Source organism: Cherax quadricarinatus, chromosome 97, assembly GCF_038502225.1.
Source record: "Cherax quadricarinatus isolate ZL_2023a chromosome 97, ASM3850222v1, whole genome shotgun sequence".
NCBI lineage: Eukaryota > Metazoa > Arthropoda > Malacostraca > Decapoda > Parastacidae > Cherax > Cherax quadricarinatus.
The window spans coordinates 4,604,354-4,624,537 of record NC_091388.1 but is presented as its reverse complement, the minus strand read 5'-3'; the positions used below and the strand labels follow the sequence as shown (position 1 = coordinate 4,624,537).

The following is a 20,184-nucleotide window of genomic DNA, read 5'->3' as shown; positions in this document are numbered from 1 at the left end:
ATCCCCTACCCACTCTGAAACCTCCTTGTTCGTCTGCAATTCTACATTCTGTCTTACCTCTAATTCTTTCAATTATAACCCTACCGTATACTTTTCCTGGTATACTCAGTAAACTTATTCCTCTATAATTTTTACAATCTCTTTTGTCCCCTTTCCCTTTATATAAAGGGACTATACATGCTCTCCGCCAATCCCTAGGTACCTTCCCCTCTTTCAAACATTTATTAAACAAAAGTACCAACCACTCCAACACTATATCCCCCCCTGCTTTTAACATTTCTGTCATGATCCCATCAGTTCCAGCTGCTTTACCCCCTTTCATTTTACGTAATGCCTCACGTACCTCCACCACACTTACAGTCTGCTCTTCTTCACTCCTAAAAGATGGTATACCTCCCTGGCCAGTGCATGAAATTAACGCCTCCCTTTCTTCCTTAACATTTAAAAGTTCCTCAAAATATTCTCGCCATCTACCTAATACCTCCCTCTCCCCATCTACTAACTCCCCTACTCTGTTTTTAACTGACAAATCCATACTTTCCCTAGGCTTTCTTAACTTGTTTAACTCACTCCAAAATTTTTTCTTATTTTCATTAAAATTTCTTGACAGTGCCTCTCCCACTCTTTCATCTGCTCTCCTTTTGCACTCTCTCACCACTCTCTTCACCTTTCTTTTACTCTCCATATACTCTGCTCTTCTTATAGCACTTCTGCTTTGTAAAAACCTCTCGTAAGCTACCTTTTTCTCTTTTATCACACCCTTTACTTCATCATTCCACCAATCACTCCTCTTTCCTCCTGCCCCCACCCTCCTATAACCACAAACTTCTGCCCCACATTCTAATACTGCATTTTTAAAACTATTCCAACCCTCTTCAACCCCCCCACTACTCATCTTTGCACTAGCCCACCTTTCTGCCAATAGTCGCTTATATCTCGCCCTAACTTCCTCCTCCCTTAGTTTATACACTTTCACCTCCCTCTTACTTGTTGTTGCCACCTTCCTCTTTTCCCATCTACCTCTTACTCTAACTGTAGCTACAACTAAATAATGATCCGATATATCAGTTGCCCCTCTATAAACATGTACATCCTGGAGCCTACCCATCAACCTTTTATCCACCAATACATAATCTAACAAACTACTTTCATTACGTGCTACATCATACCTTGTATATTTATTTATCCTCTTTTTCATAAAATATGTATTACTTATTACCAAATTTCTTTCTACACATAGCTCAATTAAAGGCTCCCCATTTACATTTACCCCTGGCACCCCAAAATTACCTACTACTCCCTCCATAACATTTTTACCCACTTTAGCATTGAAATCCCCAACCACCATTACTCTCACACTTGATTCAAAACTCCCCACGCATTCACTCAACATTTCCCAGAATCTCTCTCTCTCCTCTACACTTCTCTCTTCTCCAGGTGCATACACGCTTACTATAACCCACTTTTCACATCCAATCTTTATTTTACTCCACATAATCCTTGAATTTATACATTTGTAGTCCCTCTTTTCCTGCCATAGCTTATCCTTCAACATTATTGCTACTCCTTCTTTAGCTCTAACTCTATTTGAAACCCCTGACCTAATCCCATTTATTCCTCTCCATTGAAACTCTCCCACCCCCTTCAGCTTTGTTTCACTTAAAGCCAGGACATCCAGTTTCTTCTCATTCATAACATCCACAATCATCTCTTTCTTATCATTTGCACAACATCCACGCACATTCAGACTTCCCACTTTGACAATTTTCTTCTTCTTATTCTTTTTAGTAATCTTTACAGGAAAAGGGGTTACTAGCCCATTGTTCCCGGCATTTTAGTTGACTTTTACAACACGCATGGCTTACGGAGGAAAGATTCTTATTCCACTTCCCCATGGATATAAAAGGAAAAGTAATAAGACCAAGAACTATTAAGATAAAATCAAAGAAAACTCAGATGAGTGTGTATAAATAAACGTGTCCATGTATGTGTAGTGTGACCTAAGTGTAAGTAGAAGTAGCAAGACGTACCTGTAATCTTGCATATTTATGAGACAGACAAAAGACACCAGCAATCCTACCATCATGTAAAACAATTACAGGCTTACGTTTTACACTCACTTGGCAGGACGGTAGTACCTCCCTGGGTGGTTGCTGTAAGAGGCGACTAAAATGCCGGGAGCAAGGGGCTAGTAACCTCTTCTCCTGTATATACGTATTACTAAATGCAAAAGGAGAAACTTTCGTTTTTCCTTTTCGGCCACCCCGCCTCGGTGGGATACGGCCGGTGTGTTGAAAGAAAGATATATATTTTTTTTAACAAACCGGCCGTATCCCACCAAGGCAGTGTGGCCTTAAAGGAAAAACGAAAGTTTCTCTTTTTAAATTTAGTAATTTATACAAGAGAAGGGGTTACTAACCCCTTGCTCCCGGCATTTTAGTCGCCTCTTACAGCACGCATGGCTTACGGAGGTAAGAGGAAATAAACAAGAACAAGAACTAGTAAGAAAATAAAAGAAAGCCCAGAGGGGTGTGTATATATGCTTGTACATGTATGTGTAGTGTGACCTAAGTGTAAGTAGAAGTAGCAAGATGTACCTGAAATCTTGCATATTTATGAGAGAAAAAAGACACCAGCAATCCTACCATTATGTAAACAATTACAAGTTTTCGTTTTAAGCTCACCTGGCAGGACGGTAGTACCTCCCTGGGTGGTTGCTGTCTACCAACCTAGTAACCCTTTCTCCTGTGTGTGTATGTGTGTGTGTGTTTGTGTGTTTGTGTGTGTGTGTGTGTGTGTGTGTGTGTGTGTGTGTGTGTGTGTGTGTGTGTGTGTGTGTGTGTGTGTGTGTGTGTGTGTATTTTTTTTAACAAGTTGGCTGTCTCCCACAGAGGCAGGGTGACCCAAAAAGAAGGAAAATCCCCAAAAAGAAAGTACTTTCATCATTCAACACTTTCACCTCAATCACACATAATCACTGTTTTTGCAGAGGTGCTCAGAATACAATATATATACAGTATTATATCTTTCTTTCTTTCAACACACCAGCCGTATCCCACCGAGGCGGGGTGGCCCAAAAGGAAAAACGAAAGTTTCTCCTTTTACATTTAGTAATATATACAGGAGAAGGGGTTACTAGCCCCTTGCTCCCGGCATTTTAGTTGCCTCTTACAACACACATGGCTTACGGAGGAAGAATTCTGTTCAACTTCCCCATGGAGGTAAGAGGAAATAAACAAGAACAAGAACTAGAAAGAAAATAGAAGAAAACCCAAAGGGTTGTGTATATATATGCTTGTACATGTATGTGTAGAGTGACCTAAGTGTAAATAGAAGTAGCAAGATGTACCTGAAACCTTGCATGTTCATGAGACAGACAAAAGACACCAGCAATCCTACCATCATGTAAAATAATTACAGGCTTCAGTTTTACACTCACTTGGCAGGACGGTAGTACCTCCCTGGGCGGTTGCTGTCTACCAACCTACTACCTAGAACAGTATTATATATTTCTTTCTTTCAACACACCAGCCGTATCCCACCGAGGTGGGGTGGCCCAAAAGGAAAAACAAAAGTTTCTCCTTTCATATTTAGTAATATATACAGGAGAAGGGGTTACTAGCCCCTTGCTCCTGGCATTTTAGTCGCCTCTTACAACACGCATAGCTTACGGAGGAAGAATTCTGTTCCACTTCCCCATGGAGATAAGAGGAAATAAACAAGAACAAGAGCTAGTAAGAAAATAGAAGAAAACCCAGAGGGGTGTGTATACATATGCTTGTACATGTATGTGTAGTGTGACCTAAGTGTAAGCAGAAGTAGCAAGACGTACCTGAAACCTTGCATGTTTATGAGACAGAAAAAACACCAGCAATCCTACCATCGTGTAAAACAATTACAGGCTTACGTTTTACACTCACTTGGCAGGACGGTAGTACCTCCCTGGGCGGTTGCTGTCTACCAACCTACTACCTAGGAGTATTATATATATATAAACATAATCCTTTACTGTAGTGACAACTATATCAGCACTGCAGGAGGCCTACTGGCCTAGCATTGGCCAGGGAACACCTCTGGCCAGACAGTGATGGAGTGATTGATAAAGCTGTTTCTTCTTTTTTGGGTTGCCGAAAATAGCTGACGTGTCAATAAAAACTAAAAAAAAAAAAATGGTGTTTTCCACAGGTAGCAAACGCCATGGTGGTGGTGTGTACCTTCCTCTTGGTGCCTCTAGCAAGTTGGTAATAGAGTGAATAATCTTAAAACTGTTCTATTTTCTGAATCGCCCAAAACGGCCAATTAATCAACAAAAACTCAAAACAGAGGTGTTTTTCCAGGTAGCAAGTGCCATGGTGGCGTGTACCTTCCTGTCAGCGCCACTGATGTTTGTCTCAGCCAAGATGGTGACTCTGGTCAAGATCAACCCCATGGACTATGTCCAGGAGCTGGAGTCTGTCCTCTTTAATGTCAGCATCCTGGGTCTTATTTGCACGGTACGTGACACTGACAAAATTTATCCTGGCTATAATATATTCTTGCTTTAATATATCCTGTCTTTAATGTATCCTGGCTTTAATATATCCTGTCTTTAATGTATCCTGGCTTTAATATCCTGTCTTTAATGTATCCTGGCTTTAATATATTCTTGGTATAATATAATAATATATAATTGTTATAATTGGTTTATTTTTGACAGTCGTGGGTGCTGGCAGTGTTTTGTCTTAGTCGCAAGTGGAATAAAGTGCCTCACTTTATTACTATGTGTCTGGCACTGTCTCAAGGTGTTGCTTGTCTAGGTAAGTCCACTTCAAGTGTCTGGCACTTTATTACTGTGTGTCCTGCACTGTCCCAAGGTGTTGATTGTTGAGGTAAGCCCACTTCAAGTGTCTGGCACTTTTCCAAGATGAAAATTAGACACATGTGCAACATCTGGGTATCTGGAGAGTTTACCTGGAGAGAGTTTCGGGGGTCAACGCCCCCGCGGCCCGGTCTGTGACCAGGCCTCCTGGTGGATCAGCGCCTGATCAACCAGGCTGTTGCTGCTGGCTGCACGCAAACCAACGTACGAGCCACAGCCCGGCTGATCAGGAACTGACTTTAGGTGCTTGTCCAGTGCCAGCTTGAAGACTGCTAGGGGTCTGTTGGTAATCCCCCTTATGTGTGCTGGGAGGCAGTTGAACAGTCTCGGGCCCCTGACACTTATTGTATGGTCTCTTAACGTGCTAGTGACACCCCTGCTTTTCATTGGGGGGATGGTGCATCGTCTGCCAAGTCTTTTGCTTTCGTAGTGAGTGATTTTCGTGTGCAAGTTCGGTACTAGTCCCTCTAGGATTTTCCAGGTGTATATAATCATGTATCTCTCCCTCCTGCGTTCCAGGGAATACAGGTTTAGAAACCTCAAGCGCTCCCAGTAATTGAGGTGTTTTATCTCCGTTATGCGCGCCGTGAAAGTTCTCTGTACATTTTCTAGGTCGGCAATTTCACCTGCCTTGAAAGGTGCTGTTAGAGTGCAGCAATATTCCAGCCTAGATAGAACAAGTGACCTGAAGAGTGTCATCATGGGCTTGGCATCCCTAGTTTTGAAGGTTCTCATTATCCATCCTGTCATTTTTCTATTGTAGATGTTTTGCCATCCAGGCCCAGACTCAAGGAACTCTGTGTTCATTAAAAATTGCAAGAAGCCCCTGTCATGTGCTTTTAACATTCTATGGAGAAGGAGCATGGACACGGGGGTCGTCCCTCAGTTACTAAAAACAACAGACATAGCCCCACTCCACAAAGGTGGCAGTAAAGCAATAACAAAGAACTACAGACCGATAGCACTAACATTCCATATCATAAAAATCTTTGAAAGGGTCCTAAGAAGCAAGATCACCACCCATCTAGATACTTTCTTTCTTTCAACACACCGGCCGTATCCCACCGAGGCGGGGTGGCCCAAAAGGAAAAACAAAAGTTTCTCCTTTTTTCCTTTCAACACACCGGCCGTATCCCACCGAGGCGGGGTGGCCCAAAAGGAAAAACAAAAGTTTCTCCTTTTACATTTAGTAATACATACAGGAGAAGGGGTTACTAGCCCCTTGCTCCCGGCATTTTAGTCGCCTCTTACAACACACATGGCTTACGGAGGAAGAATTCTGTTCCACTTCCCCATGGAGGTAAGAGGAAATAAACAAGAACAAGAACTAAAAAGAAAATAGAAGAAAACTCAAAGGGGTATGTATATATATGCTTGTACATGTATGTGTAGTGTGACCTAAGTGTAAGTAGAAGTAGCAAGACATACCTGAAATCTTGCATGTGTATGAGACAGAAAAAAAAAGACACCAGCAATCCTACCATCGTGTAAAACAATTACAGGCTTCAGTTTTACACTCACTTGGCAGGACAGTAGTACCTCCCTGTGTGGTTGCTGTCTACCATTAATTAAAAATCCCAGGGCAACGTGGGTTTAGAGCAGGTCGCCCCTGTCTGTCCCAGCTACTGGACCACTATGACAAAGTTCTGGATGCTCTAGAAGACAAACAAAATGTAGATGTAATATACACAGACTTTGCAAAAGCCTTTGATAAGTGTGACCATGGTGTAGTAGCACACAAAATGCATGGTAAAAGAATAACAGGAAAAGTTGGTAGATGGATCTATAATTTCCTAACAAATAGAACTCAAAGAGTAGTAGTAAACAGAGTAAAATCTGAGGCGGATGCGGTGAAAAGCTTTGCTCCACAAGGCACAGTACTAGCTCCCATCTTGTTCCTCATCCTCATATACATTGATATAAGCTACAGCACCATGTCTTCCTTTGCAGATGACACCTGAATTTGCATGACAGTGTCCTCCGTTGAAGACACTGCAAGACTCCAGGCGGACATCAACCAAATCTTTCAATGGGCCGCAGAAAACAACATGAAATTCAATGATGAGAAATTTCAGTTACTCCAATAGGGAAAACATGAGGAAATTAAAACTTCATCAGGGTATAAAACAAATTCCAACCACACAACAGAGCAAAAAACTAACGTCAAAGACCTGGGAGTGATCATGTCGGAGGATCTCACCTTCAAGGACCATAACATTGTATCAATCGCATCTGCTAGAAAAATGACAGGATGGATAATTAGAACCTTCAAAACTAGGGATGCCAAGCCCATGATGACACTCTTCAGGTCACTTGTTCTATCTAGGCTGGAATATTGCTGCACACTAACACCACATTTCAAGGCAGGTGAAATTGCTGACCTAGAAAATGTACAGAGAACCTTCATGGCGCGCATAACGGAGATAAAACACCTCAATTACTGGGAACGCTTGAAGTTCCTGAACCTGTACTCCCTGGAATGCAGGTGAGAGAGATACATGCTGGTGACATGGGGTGTCACTAGCATGATAAGAGACAACACAATAGTTGTCAAGGGCCCAAGGCTGTTCAGTTGCCTCCAAGCACATATAAAGGGGATTACCAATAGACCCCAGATTGTCTTCAAGAAGGCGCTGGACAGGCACCTAAAGTCAGTACCTGACCAGCCGGGCAGTGGTTCGTATGTCGGGTTGCATGTGGCCAACAGTAACAGCCTGGTTGATGAGGCCCTGACCCACCATGAGGTCTAGACACAGACTGGGCCGTAGGGACGTTGACCCCTGGAACCCTCCCCAGGTATAGTACAGGTATACAAATTCAAGAACAAAATGGGAAGATTGAAGAAGTATGTACGGAAGACAAGGTAATCAATCCCTCAGTCGTGGTGTTGGTGAAGAGTCTAGAGTACAGGTAAGAAAGTTGGTGCTTATACAGTAGGACACGCCCGTACCCTCGAGGGATACTCTCCAAGGACCTGCCGTGGATACTGAAACCCTGGATAGTAGCAAACACTATATATAAGTCCTATACATATCTGTTATAAAGTATAATTGATAAATTGTGCACAATAAGTGGAGAATTATCACTTTTTCACTGATGGGAAGAACTTCACAACTTCTCTTAGACTTTGAACAACTGTCACCATCACTACTTTGAACAACTGTCACCATCACTACTTTGAACAACTGTCACCATCACTACTTTGAACAACTGTCACCATCACTACTTTGAACAACTGTCACCATCACTACTTTGAACAACTGTCACCATCACTACTTTGAACAACTGTCACCATCACTACTTTGAACAACTGTCACCATCACTACTTTTGTGTTTTGTCTTCATTATTATGCAAAACTAAGAGGATTTTTGGGCCACAGTAAACCATGGATAACTGAATCCACAAATACCGGATCATTGCATAAGGGAGTTCTGCCATATGCTGGCATCAGGTGTAGGAGGTGTAGCGGACCAAGACATTGTCACTGGTAGGTGGGATTACCCAGTGGAAGTAGGTCATGCCCTAGGGATGGTCCAGTAGACCAAGACACTGCTACTAGTAGGTGGGATTACCCAGTGGAAGTAGGTCATGCCCTAGGGATGGTCCAGTAGACCAAGACACTGCTGCTGGTTGGTGGGATTACCCAATGGAAGTAGGTCATGCCCTAGGGATGGTCCAGTAGACCAAGACACTGCTACTAGTAGGTGGGATTACCCAATGGAAGTAGGTCATGCCCTAGGGATGGTTCAGTAGACCAAGACACTGCTGCTGGTTGGTGGGATTACCCGATGGAAGTAGGTCATGCCCTAGGGATGGTCCAGTAGACCAAGACACTGCTACTGGTAGATGGGATTACCCAATGGAAGTAGGTCATGCTCTAGGGATGGTCCAGTAGACCATGACACTGCTACTAGTAGGTGGGATTACCCAATGGAAGTAGGTCATGCTCTAGGGATGGTCCAGTAGACCAAGACACTGCTACTAGTAGGTGAGATTACCCAATGGAAGTAGGTCATGCCCTAGGGATGGTCCAGTAGACCAAGACACTGCTACTAGTAGGTGGGATTACCCAATGGAAGTAGGTCATGCCCTAGGGATGGTCCAGTAGACCAAGACACTGCTACTGGTTGGTGGGATTACCCAATGGAAGTAGGTCATGCCCTAGGGATGGTCCAGTAGACCAAGACACTGCTACTGGTAGATGGGATTACCCAATGGAAGTAGGTCATGCCCTAGGGATGGTCCAGTAGACCAAGACACTGCTGCTGGTAGATGGGATTACCCAGGAGAAGTAGCTGTGTGTGCAACATTGTCATGTCCTCTTGTTACAGGAGCACTGTTTGCATCATTAATCACATTCTCTTCTTGCAGGAGCACTCTTGTGGTCGGTACTAGACTGTACTCACACCTGGAAGTTGTACCTACAGTTTGTACTCTTCTCCTGGGGTGTGTTTTCCTCGCGACTCTGGACGGCCATACTGGCCATCACACTGTTCCTGCTGCGATGGCGCTCACTCTGTTTTGTGCTGCGAATTCGACCATTCCTGGCTATCGTAGGTTGGGGGTCAGTATTGCAGTTCAATTATTACTTATAAATGGTTGACTTACTTATAAAGGTTCACTTTATAATGGTTTGACTTAGAATACAGTGGACCCCTGGTTAACGATAATTTTTCACTCCATAAGTATGTTCAGGTGCCAGTACTGACCGAATTTATTCCCATAAGGAATATTGTGAAGTAGATTAGTCCATTTCAGACCCCCAAACATACACGTACAAACGCACTTACATAAATACACTTACATAATTGGTCGCATTCGGAGGTGATCGTTATGCGGGGGTCCACTGTATTTTGACTCTATGATGATTCAACTTATGATATTATGACTTTACAATGGTTTCACTTACGATATTTTGGATTTACAATTGTGCAACTTACAATATTTTCAATTTACGACATTTTTTAACATGATATTTTCAACTTATTAAGAAAATTGAGGGACTTTTATTGATAAAGTCGCTGGTGGTGGAAATGTTTCTCTCGGAGCCAAGTTATTGTTCTGTTAATTGCTTTTGTTTTATTGACCCTACATTATTTATGGTAAATTCTTAGTAGACTCATAAAAAAACCCTAATGACATTTTCCTGTTTTTTGGGGAATTGTTTTTTGTTATTAAGATGTTTCTAATAACCTGTTGGCTTAAATTGTGTTAAACAACTGTCAGTTGGGTTACAACTGGGTTGCAGCGCCTGGGCCCAAGGAAGGAGGTCAGTTGGGGTATAGTTGGTGCCTCTGATGAAATGTAATAGAATATTAGTTCCAATTCCTTCCTGTTAGAGGCCTTCAACATACACTTGTCTCCCATTACTGTATAAATGTGGCATAATGTGGGAATACAGTTCTATATTGTATGTGACACAGGCCATGACTTTCACCGTACACTCAAGTACAGTGGACCCCCGCTTAACGATCACCTCCAAATGCGACCAATTATGTAAGTGTATTTATGTAAGTGCGTTTGTACGTGTATGTTTGGGGGTCTGAAATGGACTAATCTACTTCACAATATTCCTTATGGGAAAAAATTCGGTCAGTACTGGCACCTGAACATACTACTGGAATGAAAAAAGTTCGTTAACCGGGGGTCCACTGTATGTATATTAGTGCATGTATAATGTGGGAATACAGTTGTATATTTTATGTGGCACAAAAAAAAAAAAATGCAACTCTCATCATACACTTAAGGGTCTCCCGTTACTGTATAAATAATGTATAATGCGGGAATACAGTTGTATATTGTATGTGACGCAGGTTACCAGCAGTATTGGTGACGGTGTTGATCCTGATGGTGCAACAAGAGACGGATGTAGCGGACAAACACGACCCAAATTTCCAATACGGCGCAGCGCAGGCCATAGTCGCTCTCCTCTTGCTCTGGTTTAGCCTAATCAGTAAGTGCATTTATTTTCTTATAGATCAAAGAGGCCAACAGCAAGAGTCGTTAATTGTTGAATAGGCTTTCAAAGAAATTACGCTGGTAGTTATCTTTTTAAGGATGGATATGAGGTGCACAAACTAGCCACTACTATCCACAGGATATGAGGTGCACAAACTAGCCACTACTATCCACAGGATATGTGGTGCACAAACTAGCCACTACTATCCATAGGATATGTGGTGCACAAACTAGCCACTTCTATCCACAGGATATGTGGTGCACAAACTAGCCACTACTATCCATAGTATGTGAGGTACACAGTAAACTAGCCACTTTACCGATAAAATCAAGTGAGTTTAATAGTATACATTAAATTTAGTCAAATACTGAGTCAATTTAGTCATTATATACGTATAACTTGTGTATTTTCCATAGCGACGGTGGTGTGCCTGATCTTCCATCAGCGCCATGAACGCCGCTACTCACAGTACGAATCGTTGCTGAACCTGGATGACAGCGATGACGCCAGAGGTCGTTCACCAGGAGTATCGCCACGTACGTCAACCGTTGATGCTCCTGTGTTGGGTAAGTTGATGTTACAGTTCTACTCAGACTATTTAACTAGTTGCTAGTGGCTGTTACTAGCCACTAGTGACCGTTACTAGTTGCTAGTGACCGTTATTAGTTGCTGGTGACCGTTACTAGTGGCTAATGACCGTTACTAGTGGCTAATGACCATTACTAGTCGCTAGTGACCATTACTAGTTGCTAGTAGCGTTACTAGTCACTATTGGCTGTTACTAGTCACTAGTGGCCATTACTAGTCTCTGGTGATCATTATTAGTCTCTACTTAATGGTTTAAGTTTCTAGGTGCTAGTGAAGAGTTTCTAGGACTTTTATCTAGTGTTCTTGTGTTTCTAAAAGGACCTCCATCTAGTTTACTTGTATTTAATCTAGTAGACTTGTGTTACTGAATTGTCTGGGACCTTAATCTAGCAAACTTGTGTATCTAAAAAGTGTATTATTGCAACTCAAAAGTGTTTAACCCTTTTTCTAGTGTTTTTGTTTGTGAAGTGTAATGTGGAGTGTGTTGCAGGTTGCAATGGGACAGTACTCAGCACTGGCAGTGATGCAGAGGAGAGGACCAGGGACCCAGAAACAGGAATAGATGGTAACCTGTCTTCTGATAGTGACAGGTGGGTGTGCAGTGTTGCTTGCAACACTGGTGTAACACTGTTGGAATACTGCTGCAACACTGGTGCTGGATCAGCCAGGCTGTGATGGATGCGTGGACCAGTGGGATCATGCTGGCCCATAGTCAGGCTCCGGGAGTATTCTAGAAACTCACCAAAGGTACAACAAAGTAGAGGTAAACGTGGTCAAGTTATATATACTTTACTGTGGCCTGAAAATAAACCTTAATAATGGCCTGAAAATAAGCCTTAATAATGGCCTGAAAATAAGCCTTAATAATGGCCTGAAAATAAGCCTTAATAATGGACTGAAAATAAGCCTTAATAATGGCCTGAAATAAGCCTTAATAATGGACTGAAAATAAGCTTTAATAATGGCCTGAAAATAAGCCTTAATGGCCTGAAAATAAGCCTTAATAATGGACTGAAATAAGCCTTAATAATGGCCTGAAAATAAGCCTTAATAATGGACTGAAAATAAGCCTTAATAATGGCCTGAAATAAGCCTTAATAATGGACTGAAAATAAGCCTTAATAATGGCCTGAAAATAAGCCTTAATGGCCTGAAAATAAGCCTTAATAATGGACTGAAATAAGCCTTAATAATGGCCTGAAAATAAGCCTTAATAATGGACTGAAATAAGCCTTAATAATGGCCTGAAATAAGCCTTAATAATGGCCTGAAATAAGCCTTAATAATGGCCTGAAATAAGCCTTAATAATGGCCTGAAAATAAGCCTTAACCCTTTGAGGGTCGACAGGCCCTCTCCGAAACTCGTTCTCAGGGTCGGCCAAATTTAAAAAAAAAAAAAATTATTTTCTCTTATGAAAAGATAGAGAATCTTTTCCCGATCATAAAGACACCAAAAGTTTGAAATTTGATAGAAAACTTACGGAATTATGCTCTCGCAAAGTTAGCGGTCTCGGCGATGTTTACGCATCGGCGATTTTGCCCACTTTGAGCCCCATTTTAGGCCAATTTCACTGTACTAGTCGACAAAAAACATGAATATTTCGCTAGAACTCCATTTTTTCTATCGAATGGGTGCAAGAAACCACCCATTTGTAAATTCAACTATCCAGTACAGTGGTCAGAATTTAGCAATTTTGCCAATTTCACACAAATTTCAAAAGATGCCAATTTCCGAATAGGGTCCAGAATAAACAAGAAAGACATTCCTGGCACTAAAATGACATTTCCTCTAGTCATTAGTCACGTCTCAAGGGCCCTCTTATATTCTTTTGCTTTCCACTTTGAATTTTTATTCTCACAAAAAATATAAGATTTACTGTTATGCAGACTACTGCATTAGTGTAAAAAATGGTATAAATATTATTGGTGCACTTGTAAAAGAATATTAGACTCACCAGTTGATGTGTATTGCACGCTTGGCACGATTTGTTTACTTTTGAAGTTTGGTAAAAATCGAACATTTCTGCTACTTTGAGCTCAATTTCAAGGCACCTTTCATTGTAAAACCAGTCAAAATCATCTCAATTTCTGTAATATGTCTTCCATTCTATAAAATGAGACCAAGAAAACTAGAATACAACAATAAATACCATACGAAAATACACTGCAAAGTCGCTGATTTATTAAAAAAAAATGGTCAAAGTTTTTTTTTTCTCATTATGCACTGTGTGCTGCAGGATTTTTTTTAGACTGTGCACACTGACCACATAGACCCATTCTTTCATATGAAGGCCTACCAGCTTTCTCCCACTAGATTTGAGGCCGCTAGAATTTATGAGTACTAGTACGTCAAAAACCCCTACGCGTAAAACGTACTAGTACGACGAAAACCCTCAAAGGGTTAATAATGGACTGAAATAAGCCTTAATAATGGCCTGAAATAAGCCTTAATAATGGCCTGAAATAAGCCTTAATAATGGCCTGAAATAAGCCTTAATAATGGCCTGAAAATAAGCCTTAATAATGGCCTGAAATAAGCCTTAATAATGGCCTGAAATAAGCCTTAATAACGGCCTGAAATAAGCCTTAATAATGGCCTGAAAATAAGCCTTAGTAATGGCCTGAAATAAGCCTTAATAATGGCCTGAAAATAAGCCTTAATAATGGCCTGAAATAAGCCTTAATAACGGCCTGAAATAAGCCTTAATAATGGCCTGAAAATAAGCCTTAATAATGGCCTGAAATAAGCCTTAATAATGGCCTGAAAATAAGCCTTAATAATGGCCTGAAATAAGCCTTAAAAATGGCATGAAAAAAAGCCTTAGTTTTGCTTAACCCTTTCGGTGTGGGTCCCGTACTGTGGCGCCACGAGCTCGCTCGGATAAGCTGCGAGTGGTAAATATGAGTGGTAGATATGAGAGAATGGTTCTATATGGTGAGTGTGCATCATATAAAAAAAAATCCTGCAACAGGCAGTGCATGATGCAGGGGGGGGGGATGATGCAGGGGGGGATGATGCAGGGGGGGGATGATGCAGGGGGGGATGATGCAGGGGGGGATGATGCAGGGGGGATGATGCAGGGGGGGATGATGCAGGGGGGGGATGATGCAGGGGGGGATGATGCAGGGGGGGATGATGCAGGGGGGATGATGCAGGGGGGGATGATGCAGGGGGGGGATGATGCAGGGGGGGATGATGCAGGGGGGGATGATGCCGGGGGGAGGATGCAGGGGGGGATGATGCAGGGGGGGGATGATGCAGGGGGGGATGATGCAGGGGGGGATGATGCAGGGGGGGGATGATGCAGGGGGGGATGATGCAGGGGGGGATGATGCAGGGGGGATGATGCAGGGGGGGGGACTGCAACTGTGTTTTTTGGTTTAAAAAACGACTTTGAGGTGTATTTTTGGATGGCTTTTATGGCCGTATTCTTGGTTTCTTGATTTCATTTGATAGAATGAAAGATATATTACAGAAAAGGAGATGATTTTGATTGGCTACAGGAGTGAAAGTAGCTTGAAATTGGGTTCATAGTAGCAGAAATGTTCGATTTTTGCCAATAATCGAGAGTAAATAAATAACGTTACTTGTCCAATACACGTCCAGCTGGCTGGTGTAATACAGTAGTCTACATAATACAGTAGTCTACATAATACAGTAGTCTACATCATACAGTAGTCTACATAACAGTATATCTTTTGTTTTTTTGTGTGAATAAGAATTTAAAATGGAAATCAAGTGTAATATAGGAGAGGCCTGGGAGGCCTGTGGAAGCCTGGAAGAGGCCTGGGGAAGCCTGGAAGAGGCCTGGGGAAGCCTGCAGACCCTGGAGAGGCCTGTAGAAGCCTGGAGAGGCCTAGGGAGACCTGGAGAAGCCTGGGGAGGCCTGGAAGAGGCCTGGGGAAGCCTGGAGACCCTGGAGAGGCCTGTAGAAGCCTGGAGAGGCCTGGGGAGACCTGGAGAAGCCTGGGGAGGCCTGGAAGAGGCCTGGGGAAGCCTGGAGACCCTGGAGAGGCCTGTAGAAGCCTGGAGAGGCCTGGGGAGACCTGGAGAAGCCTGTGGAAGCCTGGAAGAGGCCTGGGGAAGCCTGCAGACCCTGGAGAAGCCTGCAGACCCTGGAGAGGCCTGTAGAAGCCTGGAGAGGCCTGGGGAGACCTGGAGAAGCCTGGGGAGGCCTGGAAGAGGCCTGGGGAAGCCTGGAGACCCTGGAGAGGCCTGTAGAAGCCTGGAGAGGCCTGGGGAGACCTGGAGAAGCCTGTGGAAGCCTGGAAGAGGCCTGGGGAAGCCTGCAGACCCTGGAGAGGCCTGTAGAAGCCTGGAGAGGCCTGGGGAGACCTGGAGAAGCCTGTGGAAGCCTGGAAGAGGCCTAGGGAAGTCTGCAGACCCTGGAGAGGCCTGTAGAAGCCTGGAGAGGCCTGGGGGGACCTGGAGAAGCCTGTGGAAGCCTGGAAGAGGCCTGGGGAAGCCTGCAGACCCTGGAGAGGCCTGTAGAAGCCTGGAGAGGCATGGGGAGACCTGGAGAAGCCTGGGGAAGCCTGGAAGAGGCCTGGAGAAGCCTGCAGACCCTGGAGAGGCCTGTAGAAGCCTGGAGAGGCCTGGGGAGACCTGGAGAAGTCTGGGGAGGCCTGGAAGAGGCCTGGGGAAGCCTGGGGACCCTGGAGAGGCCTGTAGAAGCCTGGAGAGGCCTGTGGAGACCTGGAAGCCTGGGGAGGCCTGGAGATGCCTGGGGAAGCCTGGAGACCCTGGAGAGGCCTGTAGAAGCCTGGAGAGGCCTGGGGAGACCTGGAGAAGTCTGGGGAGGCCTGGAGATGCCTGGGGAAGCCTGGAGAAACATGGGGAAGCCTCAAGAGGCCTGTGGAAGCCTGGGGATACCTGGAGAAGCCTAGGGATACCTGGAGAAGCCTAGGGATACCTGGAGAAGCCTGGGGAGGCCTGGAGAAGCCTGAAGATGCCTGGGGAAGCCTGGAGAGGCCTGGGGAAGCCTGGAGGTCTGGGGAAGCCTGGAGAGGCCTGAGGAAGCTTGGAGAAGCTTGGGGGGACCTGGAGAAGCCTGGAGAGGCCTGGGGAAACCTGGAGAAGCCTGTGGAAGTCTGGAGAAGCCTGGGGAGACCTGGAGAAGCTTGGGGAGGCCTGAGAAGCCTGGAGAGGCCTGGGGAGAGACCTGGAGAAGCCTGGGGAGGTCTGGAGGAGCCTGGAGAAGCCTAGAGAAGCCTGGGGAAGTCTGGAGAGGTCTGTGGAAACCTGGAGAGGCCTGGTGAGACCTGGAGGAAGCTTCTGGAGGCCTGAGAGGCCTGGAGAAGCCTGGAGAAGTCTGGAGAAGCCTGGGGATACCTGGAGAAGCCTGGAGGAGTTTGGAGAGGCCTGGGGAAGCCTGGAGAGGGCTGGAGAAGGCTGGAGAGGCCTGAAGAAGCCTGGAGAGGCCTGGGGAAGCCTGGAGTGGCCTGGGGAAGCCTGGAGAGGCCTGTGGAGACCTGGGGAGGTCTGGAGAGGCCTGGGGAAGCCTGGAGAGGCCTGGGGAAGCCTGGAGAGGCCTGTGGAGACTTGGGGAGGCCTGGAGAGGTCTAGGGAAGGCTGGAGAGGCCTTTGGAGACTTGAGGAGGCCTGGAGAGGTCTGGAGAGTCCTGTGAAGACCTGGGGAGACCTGGGGAGGCCCAGAGAGGCCTGTTGAGGCTTGGAGACACGACTAAGGAACAGAGGAATGTTTATTTAGCGCCAGTAATGTCTACACTATTTATTTTGGACTCTGTTTTCCAGTTAACACTTGTTGAAATTTGTGTGAAATTGGCCAAATTACTGATTTCTGATAAATTTATTGGATAGTTAAAATAGGTAAATGGGTGGTTTCTTGTACTCAATCAATAGAATAGAAGGAATATTAAAGAAATAGCTATGAGTTTGGTTGACTGGAACAATGGAATTGGCCAGAAATAGGGCTGAAAGTGGGTGAAATTGCTGATGCATAAATATCACTGAGACCACTAACTTTGCGTGAACATAATACCGTAAGTTTTCCATCAAATTTTGTACTTTTGGCGTCATTACCTTCGGAAAAAATTCTCTATCATTTCACAAGATAAAATAATTTTTTTATATTGAAAATTCTTTAACCCTGAGAGCAAGTCTGTGAGCAGGGGTCACGACCCCAAAAAGGTTAAATAATGGCCTGAAAATAAGCCTTAATAATTGCCTCAAAATAAGCTTTAACCCTTTCAGGGTCGAGAGGCCCTATTCTAAATCTAAACTTGTTCTCAGGGTCGAAAATTTTTTGGAAAAAAAAATTAGTTTTTCTTATGAAATGATAGAGAATCTTTTCCCGATCATAATGACACCAAAAGTATGAAATCTGATGGAAAACTTACAGAATTATGCTCTCGTGAAGTTAGCGGTCTCGCTGATGTTTATGCATCGGCAATTCCGCCCAATTTGAGCCCTATTTTTGGCCAATTCCTGTGTAGTAGTCGACAAAAAAATATTTATTTTGCTAGAACTCCATTTTTTCTATCAAATGAATACAAGAAACCACCCATTTACCAATTTCAACTATCCAGTAAAGTGGTCAGAAATTGGCAATTTTGCCAGTTTCACACAAATTTCAGAAGATGCCAATTTCCAAATAGGGTCCAGAATAAACAAGAAAGACATTCCTGGCACTAAAATAACAAGTTCTCTGTTCGTTAGTCACATCCCCAGGCCCAGATTTACTGTTATGCAGACTACAGCATTAGTGTAGAAATGGTATAAATAATATCAGCGCACTTGTGAAAGAATATTAGACTCACCAGTTGACGTGTATTGGACGCTTGGCATGATTTGTTTACTTTTGAACTTTGGTAAAAATTTAACATTTCTGCTACTTTGAGCTAAATTTCAAGGTACTTTTCATTGTGAAACCAGTCAAAATCATCTCAATTTCTGTAATTTGTTTTCCATTCTATAAAATGAGACCAGGAAAACTAGAATACCATCATAAATACCATACGAAAATACAGTGCAAACTCGCTGTTTTAATCCAAAAACACGGTCAAAGTTTTTTTTTCTCATTACGCACTGTGTGCTGCAGGATTTTTTTTATACTGTGCACACTGACCACATAGACCCATTCTTTCATATGTAGGCCTACCAGCTTTCTCTCGCTAGATTTGAAGGCGCTAGAATTTAGGCGTACTAGTACATCAATAACCCTGGTGCGTAAGCCGTACTAGTATGTTGAAAACCCTGAAAGGGTTAATAATGGCCTGAAAATAAGCCTTAATAATTGCCTGAAAATAAGCCTTAATAATATCTTGAAATAAGCCTTAATTTTGCTTAATAATGACCTAAAAATAAGCCTTAATTTTGCTTAATAATGACCTAAAAATAAGCCTTAATTTTGCTTAATAATGACCTAAAAATAAGCCTTAATTTTGCTTAATAATGACCTAAAAATAAGCCTTAATTTTGCTTATTTATCATAGCTATCTGTGTAAATCAAAACCCACTTATTTTGCCTGATTTATCCCTCTCCTATACAGAGTGTTTCTAAAAGATGGACCTGATTTCAAAGCAGTTTGCTTTGAAATTATGTCCATTGTTTTGAAACTGCAGACTGCCTCTCTTACCTTCGTGCGTTACTCTGACTAGTTGATGGTCCACGTTGGATCAAATTGTCGCAAGTTTCTCTGTCCTGTGTGCAGGGTGTGTGTGTAATAATAATTATATTAAACACTAAACCTGAAAGGGTCATACAGCACATTTATAATAATAATAATAATATTTTTTTTTTTTTATTATCACACTGGCCGATTCCTACCAAGGCAGGGTGGCCCGAAAAAGAAAAACTTTCACCATCATTCACTCCATCACTGTCTTGCCAGAAGGGTGCTTTACACTACAGTTTTTAAACTGCAACATTAACACCCCTCCTTCAGAGTGCAGGCACTGTACTTCCCATCTCCAGGACTCAAGTCCGGCCTGCCGGTTTCCCTGAACCCCTTCATAAATGTTACTTTGCTCACACTCCAACAGCACGTCAAGTATTAAAAACCATTTGTCTCTATTCACTCCTATCAAACACGCTCACGCATGCCTGCTGGCATGCAACTTCTACAGACTATAGTATTAAGATATTACATACATATGAGTACAGTGCCTGTACTCTGAAGGCTGGTTGGAGATTTAGTGGTTCACAGAGTACATTTGTACCACCATGGTGATGGTGCAGTAGACTAAGGTGTCAGGCGGTCATCTTGCAACCCATGAGGCTGGCTAATTGTCTTGGGTTTGAGCCCTGGCTGGTCACAATGTTGTCACATTAAAATGGGGTCATTATTGAGCTTTTCTGTTCATGGAACTAGCATAGGGTGACCCAAAAACAAAGAAATGCCTTCACCATCACTCACTCCAGAACTGTTTTGCCAAATTTGCTGACGGATTATCCTTTTTTCCCAGCCTGTTCAGCCCCCATGATGACCTGGGTCGTCGTTACCGACCGGACGACCGCAGCGACGACTACAGTGATGACCAGCGATGTCTGATGACATCACAGCTCACCGAACCTCAGGAGACGACCATTGTTCGTGACCGCGATGACGAATTTCAAATGATGCGACATGTCGTCTTGTTGTTGTTGTTGTGCGGCTCCATGATTGTGGTAGGTCACTAATGTTGGTTGTTCTAGTAACAGAGATGAATGGTGGTGGTTCTAGTAGCAGACATGAATAGTGGTTGTTTTAACACAAAACAATAATTGTGGTAGTGTTACTAGTATAATATATTAATGCTGGTATATCACAGCATCA

At 43.4% G+C, this 20,184-nt stretch overlaps 1 protein-coding gene across 5 annotated transcripts in view; it reads left to right on the top strand.

The window, feature by feature from the left end:
* The window catches only part of anchor (integral membrane protein GPR155 homolog anchor), a 98,125-nt gene that overhangs the window by 67,374 nt on the left and 10,567 nt on the right, over positions 1–20,184 (top strand). For all 5 annotated transcript variants that reach the window (XR_011394751.1, XM_053800278.2, XM_053800279.2 and 2 more), the window contains 7 exons: positions 4,338–4,493; positions 4,697–4,796; positions 9,231–9,423; positions 10,673–10,812; positions 11,235–11,384; positions 11,897–11,996; positions 19,835–20,036. Coding sequence is in view for 4 of the 5 variants with exons in the window: in XM_053800278.2 (XP_053656253.1) it covers positions 4,338–4,493; positions 4,697–4,796; positions 9,231–9,423; positions 10,673–10,812; positions 11,235–11,384; positions 11,897–11,996; positions 19,835–20,036 (1,041 nt within the window). In the remaining variant the exon portion in view is untranslated. The remainder of the gene's footprint in view (positions 1–4,337; positions 4,494–4,696; positions 4,797–9,230; positions 9,424–10,672; positions 10,813–11,234; positions 11,385–11,896; positions 11,997–19,834; positions 20,037–20,184) is intronic.